The 16,515-nt window shown below is 36.7% G+C and overlaps 2 protein-coding genes across 2 annotated transcripts; both read right to left on the reverse strand.

Moving 5' to 3' along the window:
* Window positions 1-496: 496 nt before the first annotated feature.
* LOC131931914 (uncharacterized) lies at window positions 497-1,561 on the reverse strand. The gene is made up of 3 exons (XM_059288744.1): window positions 1,452-1,561; window positions 696-1,311; window positions 497-511 (listed from the first exon to the last, which is right to left on the reverse strand). Exons 1-3 carry the CDS (start codon window positions 1,538-1,540, stop codon window positions 497-499), a joined length of 720 nt encoding a protein of 239 aa, XP_059144727.1. The 5' UTR covers window positions 1,541-1,561.
* Window positions 1,562-10,638: 9,077 nt separating this feature from the next.
* Window positions 10,639-14,276, reverse strand: LOC131931916 (NXPE family member 3). Its single transcript, XM_059288745.1, has 5 exons — window positions 13,602-14,276; window positions 12,982-13,035; window positions 12,560-12,666; window positions 11,704-11,759; window positions 10,639-11,411 (listed from the first exon to the last, which is right to left on the reverse strand). Exons 1-5 carry the CDS (start codon window positions 14,274-14,276, stop codon window positions 10,639-10,641), a joined length of 1,665 nt encoding a protein of 554 aa, XP_059144728.1.
* Window positions 14,277-16,515: the final 2,239 nt, after the last annotated feature.

Here is a 16,515-nt window from a genome sequence, read left to right on the forward strand (position 1 = left end):
ATGTGTTTGAATATTTCTAGTATTAGTAATACCGGAAGTCATTTTGTAGTTATTTCTCAAATGTTATAAAATATTCAACTTTGGTTGAAAAATATGCTTTCTGGCAACAACCCTTTGAAACCAGCTTTTCAAGCCTGTTGTACTAAGGGTTTTAGAATCATAATTTTACAAATCTACTCTTTCTAAAATTGTAATAAAAACAGTGATGTAATATTACTTTAAAAAACAACTTTGTTTTCTTTTTTATGACAGAAATAAATCAATCTTTAATTATAAGGTTTTAATAAAAAAAATTTTTTAATAAATTAAAAAAAATTACGTTACCGAAAATAACACAGTCTAGAGACATTTTACATTAAAAACATAGCTGCAATTTTTACTTTTTGGATCCAAGAAATTTATTAGAATATTTCTAGCCTTAGTAAAACCATTTTGTACTTATTTCTCAAATGTTATCAAATATTCAACTTTGGTGGAAAAATAATTTAACCAACTTTTAAAGCCTATTGTGCTAAGGATTTGATATACATAATATACAAATTTACTTTATCTACAAATCAGTGGTGCATTATTAAATATAAAAAAAATACTTTGCTTTATTTTTTCTCGGCAAAAATAAGAGCTTGTAATTATAAAAGTTGTTTTTTAAAAAAAACAACAACATAATTTTAAAAAAAAATAAAAAAATACGTTACCGAAGATAATCCAGCCCAGAGACATTTGACATTGTAAACATAGCTGCCATTTTTTAGATCCAAGACATCACCCACTACAGCATATCCAGTTGAATTACTGCCCTTCATCCAAACCCTGACTACATCGTCTCCCTTGGTTCTCTGACGCCCGTACCCATCCACGACATCCAGACGACCGTGTATAGTTTCAAGTATCTTACACCTGACCACACCTTGTCTTGTGTTTTCAACTGTCACTTTAGACAACTTCAAATCTGGCAGCGTTTTAATATCGTTCAAAGGGGGATAACTCAAATATTTTTTCTCCCAATCAAAAATATACTGCCCTCTTGCAAGGAACGGTTTAGGTACCATCAAACCTTTTGCTATTAGTCCGTTAAATTCCTTTGTACTTGTAACTGTACACGCAAGGTTAACTGCATGACAAGTATTGTTACACGTATCTAAAGTCTTGTAGGAATGTTGAGCAAAAGCTTCATAGATATTTATCGGACCATCGTCCCAGAATTCTTCCTCAATCGCTTGATGAAAATGGACGTCAAATTCTCCATGTAGAAGCCTCGTTTCTTTTTTGTATAGTGGTGTGGCCTTAGGAGCAAAATTTAACATCTGCTGCCTGTTATTTTAAAGATAAAAAATTACTTGTCTTTTATTAGATTTCTTAACGACAAATATCTTTACAAAATGTAGTTATTGATATTAATAATGTTACAATATTTTATAAATTGCATGGTAACAATATGTTTTTTTACTGACCATTTAAAGAGATATAGTACCGAACAATACACGATCATAAATCCAACAATTAAGAAGATGTTTCTATTGGTAATCTTTGTAAATTTCATTCTTCATTAGTTTTTTAAAAAAATCTGTAACAAGAAATACATAGAACTGTATATGTTTGAAAATTCGAATATAATAATGACATATGCACTCAGAGAATAGAGGTAAAAGTAAGTGTAACAGATAAATTGAAAATAAAATAACAACATCGCTATAAATAGCACGATGTAAACATATACAATCCGTACTCAAAGAAACCCGATTAAAAATATAATTCAAATATAGGGCCTACAAATATAAGAAATATGTATTATATTGCACTTTCTCTATCTCTTGACAAGCTGTGATAACTCACAACCAATATAAATGAGGTTATCCCCTTTTAGGGCTTACATATACGCATTTTTATTGAAAACATAATCTGCTAGTATATTCTAAATTGAATTTAATAAATATGGTTTTAATCTTTAATTAAACAAAGTTAAACGCAGCTAATGATCTAGCATAAAAATAGAATATTAAAATAACGGAACTAGTGATAGAATGGGAAATTATACGTCTTATTTGTGATGAATAATACTTGCAGGACTACGAAATTGTTTAAGATATATATATATATATATATATATATATATATATATATATATATATATATATATATATATATATATATATATATATATATATATACTATTTGGATTTATCAATAATAATCTAAAATAGAAAAAAACTGTTAAACCTTAATACTATTTGATTCCTTCACCTGGTATTTTCCACCCTGTCATACACTGATCAAGCCTATAGAAATACTAACCTCGGTGCACTTCTCCTATCACCCCTTGCGTGTACGTTTCATAAAGCAGGAAGACGCGTATCTTAAATTGATTCGTCGCGTTTGTTGCAGTCACGCTTAAGTCTGTACTGTATGGGTCATGTGTAATGCAATTTGTATCCCCTAGTAGTTTTCGCCTTTTTGGATTCACTGTACCGTAATAGCGTTTTGATACGAGGTTTGACACAGGTGTTGAAGACCGTTTGTACGAGATAAAATTTAACAAGTTACCTGAAGGAAGCTTCATAACATGTTACAATTTATTTTTGACATACGAATATCGTATGTGTAATTTTATTGTTGCTGTTAGTTTTTATTTATTTTTCTTTTGTTTCGTGACCAGTGTGTTAAATTCATTTGTAGACTGGTTAGTTTATTTTTGCGATCTAGCTATTGAGAGATGTCAATTAAGAAATGATATTGATTTTAGTTTTTGTTTGCACATGTATAGTATAATACCAAATGCAGTTAACAACACCATCTACAACACATAAAATTACGTACACAACCAGTGGCGGAACTAGAAAAAAAGGCCACCCCGCAAAAAAAAATAATACATTTCCTTATGCACTATATCATTCTTTATTATGTATTTTTTTAAAATAAAAATTAAGAGAAGTAATTGCTTTTTAATTTGCTTAGTGCAGATCTATTAAAAGTTTCTTAAGAACAAACATATATGGCTATTTAAAAAAGGGAAATAAGTCATGGAAGTGGTTTGAACGTTTGCCTATCTTTCACACTACAACTCATGTAGCCTATATGTTTTTTCTTTTCTTTACGAAACATCGTGTGTTAGGTACTGTAGAACATCACTACTGTAGTAGATCTGTTTTTTTACAAGAACATTATTTTTTAACTATAAAAAAAATTGATTATGGTCGGCTGAGGGCCGCTAAACGGCCCGCCCCCCCCTCCACGCATTGCGGGGTCTGGCGGCACTCTAGTTCCGCCCCTGATACAGACGACGCAGGGTGGAATTTCTCACGGAATGTTGGTGTCTTTTGATGTTGGTGGTTTACGTCTTTTGATGTTGGTGGTTTGTGTCATTTGATGTTGGTGGTTTGTGTCATTTGATGTTGGTGGTTTGTGTCATTTGATGTTGGTGGTTTGTGTCATTTGATGTTGGTGGTTTGCGTCATTTGATGTTGGTGGTTTGTGTCATTTGATGTTGGTGGTTTGTGTCATTTGATGTTGGTGGTTTGCGTCATTTGATGTTGGTGGTTTGCGTCATTTGATGTTGGTGGTTTGTGTCATTTGATGTTGGTGGTTTGTGTCATTTGATGTTGGTGGTTTGTGTCATTTGATGTTGGTGGTTTGCTTCATTTGATGTTGGTGGTTTGTGTCATTTGATGTTGGTGGTTTGTGTCATTTGATGTTGGTGGTTTGTGTCATTTGATGTTGGTGGTTTGTGTCATTTGATGTTGGTGGTTTGTGTCATTTGATGTTGGTGGTTTGTGTCATTTGATGTTGGTGGTTTGTCATTTAATGTTGGTGTTTTGTGTCATTTGATGTTGGTGGTTTGTGTCATTTGATGTTGGTGGTTTGTGTCATTTAATGTTGGTGTTTTGTGTCATTTGATGTTGGTGGTTTGTGTCATTTGATGTTGGTGGTTTGTGTCATTTGATGTTGGTGGTTTGTGTCATTTGATGTTGGTGGTTTGTGTCATTTGATGTTGGTGGTTTGTGTCATTTGATGTTGGTGGTTTGTGTCATTTGATGTTGGTGGTTTGTGTCATTTGATGTTGGTGGTTTCTGTCAGTTGATGTTGGTGGTTTGTGTCATTTGATGTTGGTGGTTTGTGTCATTTGATGTTGGTGGTTTGTGTCATTTGATATTGGTGGTTTGTGTCATTTGATGTTGGTGGTTTGTGTCATTTGATGTTGGTGGTTTGTGTCATTTGATGTGGGTGATTTAGGTCATTTGATGTTGGTGGTTTGTGTCATTTGGTGTTGGTGGTTTGTGTCATTTGATGTTGGTGGTTTGTGTCATTTGATGTTGGTGGTTTGTGTCATTTGATGTTGGTGGTTTGTGTCATTTGATGTTGGTGGTTTGTTTCACTCGATGTTGGTGGTTTAGGTCATTAGATGTGGGTTGCTTGTATCACTCCCATCCCATCACAGACCCCCTCCCCATCCCTACCTCACTCCCATCCCAGCTTCCCCCACCATCATCTCTACATCACCCCCATTCCATCTTAGCCCCACCCACAACCCTACCTCAACTTCCCCCCATCCCAACCTAACACCGTAACCTTCGGCCCGTGTCTTCTCACCTGCTGTCAGGTGTTCAAGTTCCCCGTGACTGCTCTCTTACATTTAGCTTTTGTTCTCTGATTAACTCCTTCCGCTAATCCCAACCAGCTTGGACTACTCAACAGGTGCTGGCAGTCAAAGTCCCAAAAACCATATCGATTAGTTTTTACCAACGAGAGTTTTGTAAATGGCTACTTAAATATATCCGATCGAAATATAACAAATCTATTTAACCTTGGAGGGTGTGGGTGGTCTCTGTGGTGTTACGACCAATGGGGGAGGGGTGGAAGTGGTGGTGCTACCACCAGTAACATTACAATGGTGAATGATTCACGAAGGAATAACACAACAACTTGATGAAAAATTAGCACGATAATGTATTCCTCAATAAGAAAATTAGAAAAAAAGTAATTTTTGCCTTTGATTTATTCGTTAATCGGCAGCCATAACTCCCCCCCCCTCCCCCCTTTCCTGCTGTAACTAGTAAAGTTTGTTCACCCACTGACGCCCTACATTTATCGATAGGAAACGGTATCGTGATAAAATCAATAACACAAATACTGAGGTTAGGATAGTTAAATAGTGCCGCACCAAAAGAGTGGTCACACGTATTTCAGTGCCGAGGCTGTGACCTGCTCTGGTACAGGTGAGGCCGTAGTTTACACATACGCGACACGGAACTGAAAGGTGTTGCATACGATAAGCGAGATTACAAGTTGATCGTGTTATGGTACGGGCGAGTTCACTCGACCCACGTGACACGCAACCATTGAGCTTGTAATTGATGGTAATTAGTGCTTGGTAACTGCAGGTAAACCTAACCGAAAGAATGGATACAACAAAACTTTTATACAGAAACAGCCATTGACTCATTTAAACGAAATTTTTGTTTTTGATGAAATGGTGTGTTCAATTTGATTTTCTAGGGGTGAAAAGTTTGTCAATTTTTTTATGTGTGCTACGGTTGTTAATTTCAATGGGTTTTTTTTTTTTTTTAAATCTAAGGTTTACAATTTTAATGGTTAATTTGTGTTATAAGCACGAAACAATAAAATAATTATTTTAATGCTTTATTTGTGCTATAATCAGGAAACAATAAAATAATTATTTGTTATAAGCACGAAGCAATAAAATAATAATTTTAATGGTTGCATAGGGGTCTAATTTTGTTATTGGGTCCCCGCCATCACAAATGTCAATGCTGTTACATTTTTATCATGGTTGTGACTAGACCCCTAGGGTTCGGGAAAAATGGCCGGGTTACATCACTTACATGACGTCATTAAACTGTAGACGGCCATGACATGTATTAAAAATGTCAGACCCCCCCCCCCTTAAAATGGCTTCACAAGTTCTAAGCCTCTACCCACCCCATAACTAACGGAAATTAACCAATTTTTCTTCCCTTATATTGAAAATAAAAACCAATGATGGTACACATTTCTTAAACCTCCCCATTTCCTCTCATATCACGTAGCAAACCATTCAATCTGAGCTCTTGATTTACAACGCTTTCTCTCTCTCTCTCTCTCTCTCTCTCTCTCTCTCTCTCTCTCTCTCTCTCTCTCTCTCTCTCTCCCCCACAACCTTCAAGGTAAAAGTTGTCAGGTTAAAGCAGTAGCGTAGCGAGGGGGGGGGGGGGGGGGGGCTGGGGGGGGGGGGACATTTGTCCCCGGGCGCCGACCTTAGGGGGCGCCAAAATGGGTTGGAAAAATAAATTGAATGGTTGAGGGGGGGGGTTGCAATTTGAAAATTTGAGGGGGGGTGCAAATTGAAAGTTTGAGGGGGGGGGGGGTACAAATCGAAAAGTTTGTCCCCGGGCGCGGGAAGGGTCGCCACGCCTCTGGGTTAAAGACTTTTAGTTAAGGTCCAGAAAGAGTAGGGTACTTTACTAATCAGGGCGAGCGTGGACAATTGTATACAATTACAGCCAGTGTTTCTTTCAGAAACTGTACTCCGGAGGGGTACAGTTTAAACTTTCGAGGGGTACACTAAATTTCGTTGGGGGGGGGGGGACGGGGGGGGGCAGGTTGTATATATTTTTATATAAATTATGTTTCGTTCGAGGGGCGGTAGATATGCTTCGAGGGGGGGGGGGGGAGGTGAAAGGATGCCTGAAAAAAACTGTCACATGGTGCAGCACCTCAGAAGTCGATTGACAACAGTTTATACAATTCTTAACGAATTTTTTTTCCTCAGGCAAATGTCACAGCGGTTAGTTGGTGGTAGCTTTAAACTGTGCACAGATAATACTAACGATGTTTATCTAAGGTAAGTCCCAAGGCTAAAAATGAATGAGAACCGCTGTAGTCATGTACTCAACATTCTAGCAGTGAGCGGAACTCTGCCCATACTTCATAGACCCGAGCTTCAGAAAAATATGGCAGTCACGACCTTGTGTAATACTATACTAGAATACACCTGATATATTTGACTAGACGAGCAATGGGATTGTGTTCTTTTTGTCTCAAGTGCTGTGCGTCAGTGGAAAATTAACACGAGTGCATGTGGTGTGTTGGTTTAAGTGGTCTCAGAGGCTTACTCAGTGAGTTGTGGTGTGTTGGTTTAAGAGTCTCAGAGACTTACTCCGTGGGTTGTGGTGTGTTGGTTTAACAGGTCTCAGAGACTTACTCCGTGGTTGTGGTGTGTTGGTTTAACAGGTCTCAGAGACTTACTCCGTGTGTTGTGGTGTGTTGGTTTAACAGGTCTCAGAGACTTACTCCGTGGGTTGTGGTGTGTTGGTTTAACAGGTCTCAGAGACTTACTCCGTGGGTTGTGGTGTGTTGGTTTAAGAGGTCTCAGAGGCTTACTCAGTGAGTTGTGGTGTGTTGGTTTAAGAGTCTCAGAGACTTACTCCGTGGGTTGTGGTGTGTTGGTTTAAGTGGTCTCAGAGACTTACTCCATGGGTTGTGGTGTGTTGGTTTAAGTGGTCTCAGAGACTTACTCCGTGGGTTGTGGTGTGTTGGTTTAACAGGTCTCAGAGACTTACTCCGTGGTTGTGGTGTGTTGGTTTAACAGGTCTCAGAGACTTACTACGTGTGTTGTGGTGTGTTGGTTTAACAGGTCTCAGAGACTTACTCCGTGGGTTGTGGTGTGTTGGTTTAACAGAGACTTACTCAGTGAGTTGTGTTGTGTTGGTTTAACAGAGGCTTACTCAGTGGGTTGTGGTGTGTTGGTTTAACATGTCTCAGAGACTTACTCCGTGGATTACTGCAGTCCTTAGTGGACATTCACATGGAAGACAAGACACAGATAAGTGTGGCGGCTTACTCAATCGACGAGGAACCACGTGTTTATCATTTTCATCAAGTTACGATAGATATACTCAAGCCTATGGGTAACTACTCTACACCCACTATTCAGTTCATGAGAGGCTTTGGGCTGAGACACTATAGGTTTCTAGTCTGGCCATTTAATTCTGGCCATCAAACGGGAACCCGTTGACTTTGGCCTGTGTTTTCAGTAGTCACCATAGGTTTCTAGTCTGGCCTTTAATTCTGGCCATTTAATTCTGGCCTTTAACTTTGGCCTGTGTCATCAGACTCAGTAGTCACCATAGGTTTCTAGCCTGACCATCAAACAAGACCCCGTTACATTAGACCTATGTTACAGCTAAGATTGAGGTAAACATAAAAAATACAAAATGATACCAAGCAGCTTAGATTCAAGTAAATACTAAAGCCTCATGATGCGTTTTCAAATAACAAGATATGTAACGTTGACTATAACAAAACTTGAAAAATAGATTTAAAAAAAAATCGCTTCAAAAAGAAAAGCAAATTGGAATATACATCAATCTGAATTAATGGTAAAAGTCCTCTATTTAAAGCAGTGACGGAACTAGAAAAAAAGGGCCACCCCGCAAAATTTTTTTTGACCCCATATATATATATATATATATATATATATATATATATATATATATATATATATATATATATATATAAACAAAATACGAAAATAGAATACTCAATACTCGATTGTTCAAAATTTGTAAACATTAAAAATTCTTAGTTTTTATTTTTAATTAAAACTTGTTACAAAAACACATCATTTGTGTGAGTGCTTAGTCTGCTTTGAAACTGTCTATTTTACTGTTTGACATAATGCCTCCTTCATTAAATGTCGGTCAAAGAATATGAAGCATGAAAGCTTTGTATGTGTAATGGTTTCTCGCCTTATGTTTATTTTTGTTTTTTGTATTTATATTATTAGTTTTTAATACATTTTCTTTTGCACTATATCATTCTTTATTATGTATTTTTTTTAAATTAAAATTTTAGAGAAGTAATTGCTTTTTAATTTATTTAGTGCAGATCTATAAAAAGTTTCCTAAGTCATGGAAGTGGTTTAAACGTTTGCCTATCTTTCACACTACAACTCATATAGCCTATATATATATATTTTTCCCTTTACGAAACAGCGTATGTTAGGTACTGTAGAACATCACTACTGTAGTAGATCTGTTTTTTGTTTTACAAGAAAATTATTTTTTAACTATAAAAAAATTGATTATGGTCGGCTGAGGGCCCCTAAACGGCCTGCCCCCCCCCCCCCCCGCATTGCGGGGTCTGGCAGCACTGTAGTTCCGCCCCTGTACACAACCCAATCCACGAAAACAATCAAACACACCTACACAACCCAATCCACGAAAACAATCAAACACACCTACACAACCCAATCCACGAAAACAATCAAACACACATACACAACCCCAGCAACGTACAAAACCCGAGCTGTAATGAATATAATTGCGTGTCATCATCTTATTAAGCAACATATTAGAAGAGAATACTGCTTTTTTTAGCGCAACAACCACAGGCTTTTTGATTAATTAATTCTTTAGATTTGTTAATAATGCAAGATTATTGCATTATAAATCTTTTCAGAGTTCCCCGCACTAGATTCTTCTTTACTTGATATACGATCCTTTAATAAAATCAAGTCCATAGTTGTGGAAAACAAGCCAAAACTTGAGCACAAACGTCACTGACGCCAGTCCATTGTCGAGGATAGGATTAGTAACCCACCATTAAAACTCAACAAAACTTACCAAGTTATAATAGACGGTAATTAATAATCAATTTTAAATACACGTTTAAATCTCATAGCAATTAATTAAAAGCTGGATATTGGCAGTGGTTTATTACTAAAGAAAATTCGCCTTCTACATTTCAGCTTTTAATTTTGTTTAGCTTTCACCCCGCATACTACATTATACGCTATTTAAAAACATGCTTCGGTCCGTTGAACATGTATGTTGACACTGTAAAAAGATTTTGAAATAAGAAAATAATTTATACTGCTCGATATGTTACGATGAATGGCGTGTTCAGTTCATGTTTAAAGCTGTGATAGATAGTGTTATACTCTGCAGATGCTGTCAACACGTCGTTGGGTGAAAACATTAAGGATGAACGTTATTCTAGTGTAGTTTTTATGTTGAAGTTTTAAAGTTTGATTGTAGGAAACCCTGGGTCAATCTCTTGTGGGGCGTGGGTCAGTGTTAGGCGTGGGTCAGTGTGAGGTGTGGGTCAGTGAGAGGTGTGGGTCAGTGAGAGGTGTGGGTCAGTGAGAGGTGTGGGCCAGTGTAAGCGTGGGACACGGCTAAAACAGGGTAGATAATCATAAAAAAGTACCATTGTTAAAGCCAATACCTACATAATCATATTTACTTCCCTTGAGATCTGAGAATGCAAATGAACTTCGTATCACTAGAGAAAACAGAATCACCTTTTTGTTTATTGATACAATAGAAAACAATTACCCGAGTTTATTTTTTTATTTGACGTTCATCACAGAATCACACAGCTTGTACGAGTTTTGGTTAGACAATCATTTAGCTACAAACACTCAAATGTAACTATTCAGTTAAAACTATTCAGTTAAAAGCATTCAGGTAAAACCAAAAACTTCTTTATAATCACCCAGTAACAACCACCCAAAAACAATCACTCAGTAGCAACAACTACATTTAAACTACTCAGTTACAGCTACTCAGTTACACCCAATTAGTTACAACCACCAAGTAACAACCCACTCCTTAGTTACAACTAACTCCAGCTAGTTACAAATCACAAACACTGAAAAGACAACAAAAACTTAATCATCTCCCTGTTGACAAACGCTGGTGGATGAAAATCAGCGTTCTCGATTCCAATCGTCATCTCCCATAGATCCAACAACACGACTTTATCTTCCAAACCTTTGAACCGTTCTCGTATAATCTCCATGTACTGTTGCCCTAAAGCATCTCCCCCTATTGCATGGTTTTCATTATACTGCCACGTTGAGATATGAGGACCTCTAAGTCCTATCAAGACGTTAGGATTTTCTTCAAGCAGTTTTTCTATGGCGGCTCTCAGAGATTTCATACGTAACGACAGCACAGCGAGATGGGCAGCCGTGTAGTGGAGGTAATACTGAATGATGAGAATATGTTTCTGGTTTTTTGGAAGCTTCTGTATAAAACTTGGGACGGTAAAATAGTCAGACGACCATGCGTGTGTGTACTTAGGACCCTCGTGAGAATTCACGTTTATGCTGAGACTGTACATGGGTTGGAAACAATGTCCCCAGTATTGGTACCCTCCCTGGACGTGTTCGCACTGGGTTAGATTTAAAAGGTAGTTGTAGGTTTCTCGGGCGTTGGAGTCGCCGAAGATCCACACAGAGCTGTCACGGAGACAGTTCAGGGTCCAGCTGGAGTTGATGACCCCGGGGTCTTTACAGACGAGGGAGGACCAGACGTGACCCGGGGACCAGAAACCTTTGGGGGTAGTTTGAGACCACGTGACGCGTTTGTTGGACTCTCGACACGATTGAAGATGCACAAGATTTTCTGCCACTAAGAATAAAAAATTGAATTAAATTAAATGTAGAAAAAAAAATCAATTTAAAAATTCCTTAAGTCTGAATTTGTTTTTTTTTAAATTTCTGGTGAAAACACCGAATTAGTAAAAAGAAAATCAGTTCGATAAAATATTATTCACCTGTATTTTCTACCACTAAAAATAAGAAATATAGAAAAAAATCAATTAAAACAATAATTAAGTCTGAATTTGTTTTTTGATTTATGGTGAAAACAACGAATTAGTAAAAAATAAAAAATAAAATCAATTCTATAAAATATTATTCACCTGTATTTTCTGTAACTATTAGATAATTGTTTTCAACAAGACGTTCAGCTGCTTGACTGTATAAAAGAAAAACAGTTAACAAATACAAAGCCAGCGTTTATTTTATTGTGAGGTGTTTCAGTGTGTTCATGTTACCAGAGTTTCTTTAGGCATCTCTTTCAAATGAAATAAAATTGATATGGAAAATATGTACATTTTTGTCCGCCCCCTACTAAAGTTTTAAGTGTCCCCCCCGGTAATCAAAGAGGACATTCTCCTCCTTCCTTAAAAGGAACTTTACATCCTGTTCCAAAACGAAAGCCAGTCTTTGTAGACGCTAGCTCGGGTTAAGTGGCTTCAAAAGGAAATTTTTAAAATTATATAAAATGTTTCTTCTATTTATTTAAAACAAGTCTTTTATAATACCTGCAAATTGACCTAATTAGATTTTGTTCGGCCTCTGTGACGTCATGTGGAGGTGAAATGGTCAAAGCATTGCTACTGTACCAGTTATTACACGTTAACCTTTACAATTTTAAAAAGATATATAAACATACCTATATGTAATCATATATATATATATATTATATATATATATATATATATATATATATATATATATATATATATATATATATATATATATATATATATATATATATATATATATATGTGTGTGTGTGTGTGTGTGTATGTGTGTGTGTAAAAATTTGAAAGTTAAAATTGTTAGTTATTACAGTTAAAACGTTAGAGCAAACACTTAGACGGCAAGAGTACGATTGGGGGGGGGGGGTGATCATGTTTTGTTGCTCTCAGCACCTCCCTAATGTCTTGTTCACCTGAGCCTCAATACCCAGTAGTTAATGAAGTTTCCTACCTCGGATGCCTCGGTCTACCACAGTAATAATTCTCATAACCAAACTTGCTGAAGTTACAGATACACTCCCAGCCTGGTATGTTTGGTGTATGGAAGCAGATGGTGTCCTGAGATAGCATATAACTATGATTAGGATTTTTCTATTTATATAGCTCAATCCCTGCAATTCCCCACCTTCCCCCAAAGGTAGATGTATGAAAGAAACCCTGAACTTACTCGTCAAGGTGGATATATAAGAGTTTGTATAAAGTATGTTTGCATATAGCCGTCTCCAGGCTATAACTTGTGTGTGTCTTTTTGGTATGGGGATAGAATAATATATGTTGGTAACTATGTGTGTACAGGTTTAACCTTTACTCTACCTCTCGGGCCATCCCATGATCGAATGTAGCCACCATGTACCTGGCTACACCTGTGTGTACCTGATGTATGACCGTCCTGATGAACTCACGAGGGTAGGCGATGGCCACGTGAAGCTACAGTAGGTAAATATTAGCAGAAAGGTAACGCAAATTAATGGTATAATATTTAACATAAAGTAACAAGCAATCATTTTAAAAAGATATAAAGTAAAATTCAATAATGAAAAAACCAATGACATTATATAACATACAATAATGTTAAAAACGTTTATATAACAGAAAATAATGTTAAAAACATTAACATAGCAAACAATAAAATTAAAACATCAATATAAGGTAACGTACAAGAATGTTTAAAATACCAACATAAGTTATCTACTATAATGTTTACAACTATCAACATATTTCACGTAATAAACACAGATCTAGATTTGGTAAAGCAGCAAATATCATTAACTTCTCCAAGGTTAGATTCGGATGAATAAATCACTCATTAAGTTCTTTGTACATTCTTTGACAATTTTTGAAATGCGAGAAACGTGCATTACCATCATAGTTAAAATATTAGGAACTTATCATTCATCTATGTGATATATTTAAAACAAATAAAAGATCTTTATGAAGCTTTACGTAAATACTAAAATAAAAATAAATCAAGTAATTAAAATATTTAAACTTACCTTAGAGATACCAGCCCACAAACATTTGACAGAGAAAGTATAGCTGCCATTTTGTAAATCTGTGACGTTACCAACAACAGCGTAATCCGAGTTATTACCTCCCTTCATCCACACCCTGACCACATCGTCTCCCTTGGTTCTCTGACGCCCATACCCATCCACGACATCCAGACGAAAGTGTATAGTTTCAAGTATCTTACACCTGACCACACCTTGTCTTGTGTTTTCAACTGTCACTTTAGACAACTCCAAATCTGGAAGCGTTTTAGAATCGTTCAAAGGTGGATAACTCAAATATTTTTTCTCCCACTCAAAAACATACTGCCCTCTTGCAAGGAACGGTTTGGGCTTCTGTATTAAATTTCTTGAAATAATTGAATCAAATTTTTCCATTGTTCTGGCTTCACATAGATCGTCTTTATAGTCACAAGAATTGTTACACGTATCTAAAGTCTTGTAGGAATGTTGAGCAAAAGCTTCATAGATATCTATCGGACCATCATCCCAGAATTCTTTATCTGTCGCTTGGGAGAAGTGGACATCGTGTGAGCCGTGTTGAAGCAACGGCTCCAGCTTTGGCTCTGGGCCAGAATCGTAATGTACACTAATCCCTATGGGTGGAGACCTATAAAGTACACAGAGAGCAGTAAACACGGATGTTTTAGTGAGTGTCATGATTATGTTGGTGAGGAAGAGTCATCAAGGAGGTTTTAAAGATTTTTAATGTCGTCCTATATGTTCTAACATGGGATGACGTTGCTTAGGGGTATAGCGCAAGATTCTTAACCTAGACCTAGAAGTTTCGAGTCCGATGGGGAACGTTAGGGGGAATAAAGGCGACTGGGCTGAGAAAATTATCCCCTTTATATGCTGAGGTAAAGATACATACGCCTATGCCTATGCCTATGACTATGCCTATGCCTATGCCCATGCCCATGCCCATGCCCATGCCCATGCCCATGCCCATGAACATGCCCATGCCCATGCCCATGCCCATGCCCATGCCCATGCCCATGCCCATGCCCATGCCCATGCCCGTGCCCATGCCCATGCCCATACCCTAGCTCTGGTCTATACCTACGCCTACGCTCTTTTGTCCACGTCCACGTGCCTGTCTACGTCTCATCTACAACTACCCCTACGTCTACCTCAATTTTGCAGGATCGGTATATTTATCGAAATGGCAAATAACATAACGACACCACCTCAAGTATAATCATGAATACCGCGATTAAGAAAAAAAATATATAAAACAAGTTAATAAAAAGTCTAGTGACAATTTAAGCGCAATTTCCTCATGTTATCCATAACAATTTTAAATCGAGATAAATCATATATTCAGCAAATAAATAATGCAACACAAGTAGTTTTAATAATTCAAAACAAAATAGAAAAAAATATTTATTATTTAATAGGGTACAAAAATAACGTTTGAATTATTAAGTAAAAAATAAAGACAACTATATTAACCTATATCAACGGAAATAGTTTTATTTTAACGAGTAGGCCTACACGATGCTCAGTTTAAACAAGTAAAGTAGTAAATATCATCCTATAAATATAAACTTATTTGTTCATAATTAATTTTTTGTGACCGAACGAAAGGATATTTTTGAAAACTTTCTTCGGCAATATTGTTCTAAATTATGGCAGAAATCGATTGGTAAATAATTCAAATCGCTAAGTGGTCTGGTTGCCGAGATATGGGCTAAAAACTGCATTTTTTCGAGGTTTTTTGGCTTTTCCGGGAAATCCAATAGGGGGGAATTTCGGGAATTTTTTGGGCCCACAATCATCTTCGGAACTTGCTTAACATATTTGCTTTGGAATTAGTCCTCGATATTGCTTCGTTGAGGAGGAGATACGACTTAAAGCTGCGGACACACATCCATACATTGCGGACACCCATCCATCCATCCATCCATCCAGAAATGACGAGTTAATAATCGCAATTCCTGTAAGGAAATTGCGCTAAAAATAGTTGGAGCTTGGGATTATTAAGTTATTATTGTATAGATTCTATATCTAAAAAATAAATAATTACATTTTTAGGGTAGGCCTATATTTCGCTTAAGCATTGTTTATTGTTTAGTATTTTATATTTTGCTGTTGTCCTCAATAATTATCATCTCATGTTTTCCGTTCCAAGTTTTCGTTATTTTTGTTATTGTTTTATTTTAAATTTTTACTTTTGAAAATCTTGCACAAAGAAGTTGACAAACAAGAGCCAAACAAAAATAACGTTTGCATTAATAAGTAAAAAAAAGACAACTATATTAACCTATATCAACGGAAATAGTTTTATTTTAACGTGTAGGCCTACAAGATGCTCAGTTTAAAAAAGTAGTAAATATCATCCTAGGCCTACATGATGCTTAGTTTAAATGTTCTTCATTAACTTTTTGAGACCGAACGAAAGGATATTTTTGAAAACTTTCTTCGGCAATATTGTTCTAAATTATGGCAGGAATCGATTGGTAAATGTTTCAAGTCGCTAAGTGGTCTGGTTACCGAGATATGGAGCAAAAACTGCATTTGTTCGAGGTTTTTTGGCTTTTTCCGGGAAATCCAGGAAGGAATTCCGGGAATTTTTTTGGCCCACAATCATCCTTGGAACTTGCTTAACATATTTGCTTTGGAACTAGTCCTCGATATTGCTTCGTTGAGGAGGAGATACGACTTAAAGCTGCGAACACACATCCATCCATCCATCCATCCATCCATCCATCCATCCATCCATCCATCCATCCATCCATCCATCCATCCATCCATCCATCCATCCATCCATCCATCCATCCATCCATCCATCCATCCATCCATCCATCCATCCATCCATCCATCCATCCATCCATCCATCCATCCATCCATCCATCCATCCATCCATCCATCCATCCATCCATCCATCCATCCATCC

Source organism: Physella acuta, unplaced genomic scaffold (assembly GCF_028476545.2).
Source record: "Physella acuta isolate Inbredline_101_S28 unplaced genomic scaffold, ASM2847654v3 ptg002053l, whole genome shotgun sequence".
Classification (NCBI taxonomy): Eukaryota; Metazoa; Mollusca; class Gastropoda; family Physidae; genus Physella; species Physella acuta.

Bases quoted from the DNA above. Each gene is read 5' to 3' on its own strand.
- LOC131931916 (XM_059288745.1), bottom strand. From the start codon at position 14,276: ATGACACTCACTAAAACATCCGTGTTTACTGCTCTCTGTGTACTTTAT. The intron at 13,036-13,601 runs GTAAGTTTAAAT...TACCTACTGTAG, and splicing joins TGTGGGCTGGTATCTCTAAG to CTTCACGTGGCCATCGCCTA. The intron at 11,760-12,559 runs GTAGGAAACTTC...TCTTTTATACAG, and splicing joins GGTAGACCGAGGCATCCGAG to TCAAGCAGCTGAACGTCTTG.
- LOC131931914 (XM_059288744.1), bottom strand. From the start codon at position 1,540: ATGAAATTTACAAAGATTACCAATAGAAACATCTTCTTAATTGTTGGA. The intron at 1,312-1,451 runs GTCAGTAAAAAA...TTAAAATAACAG, and splicing joins GTACTATATCTCTTTAAATG to GCAGCAGATGTTAAATTTTG.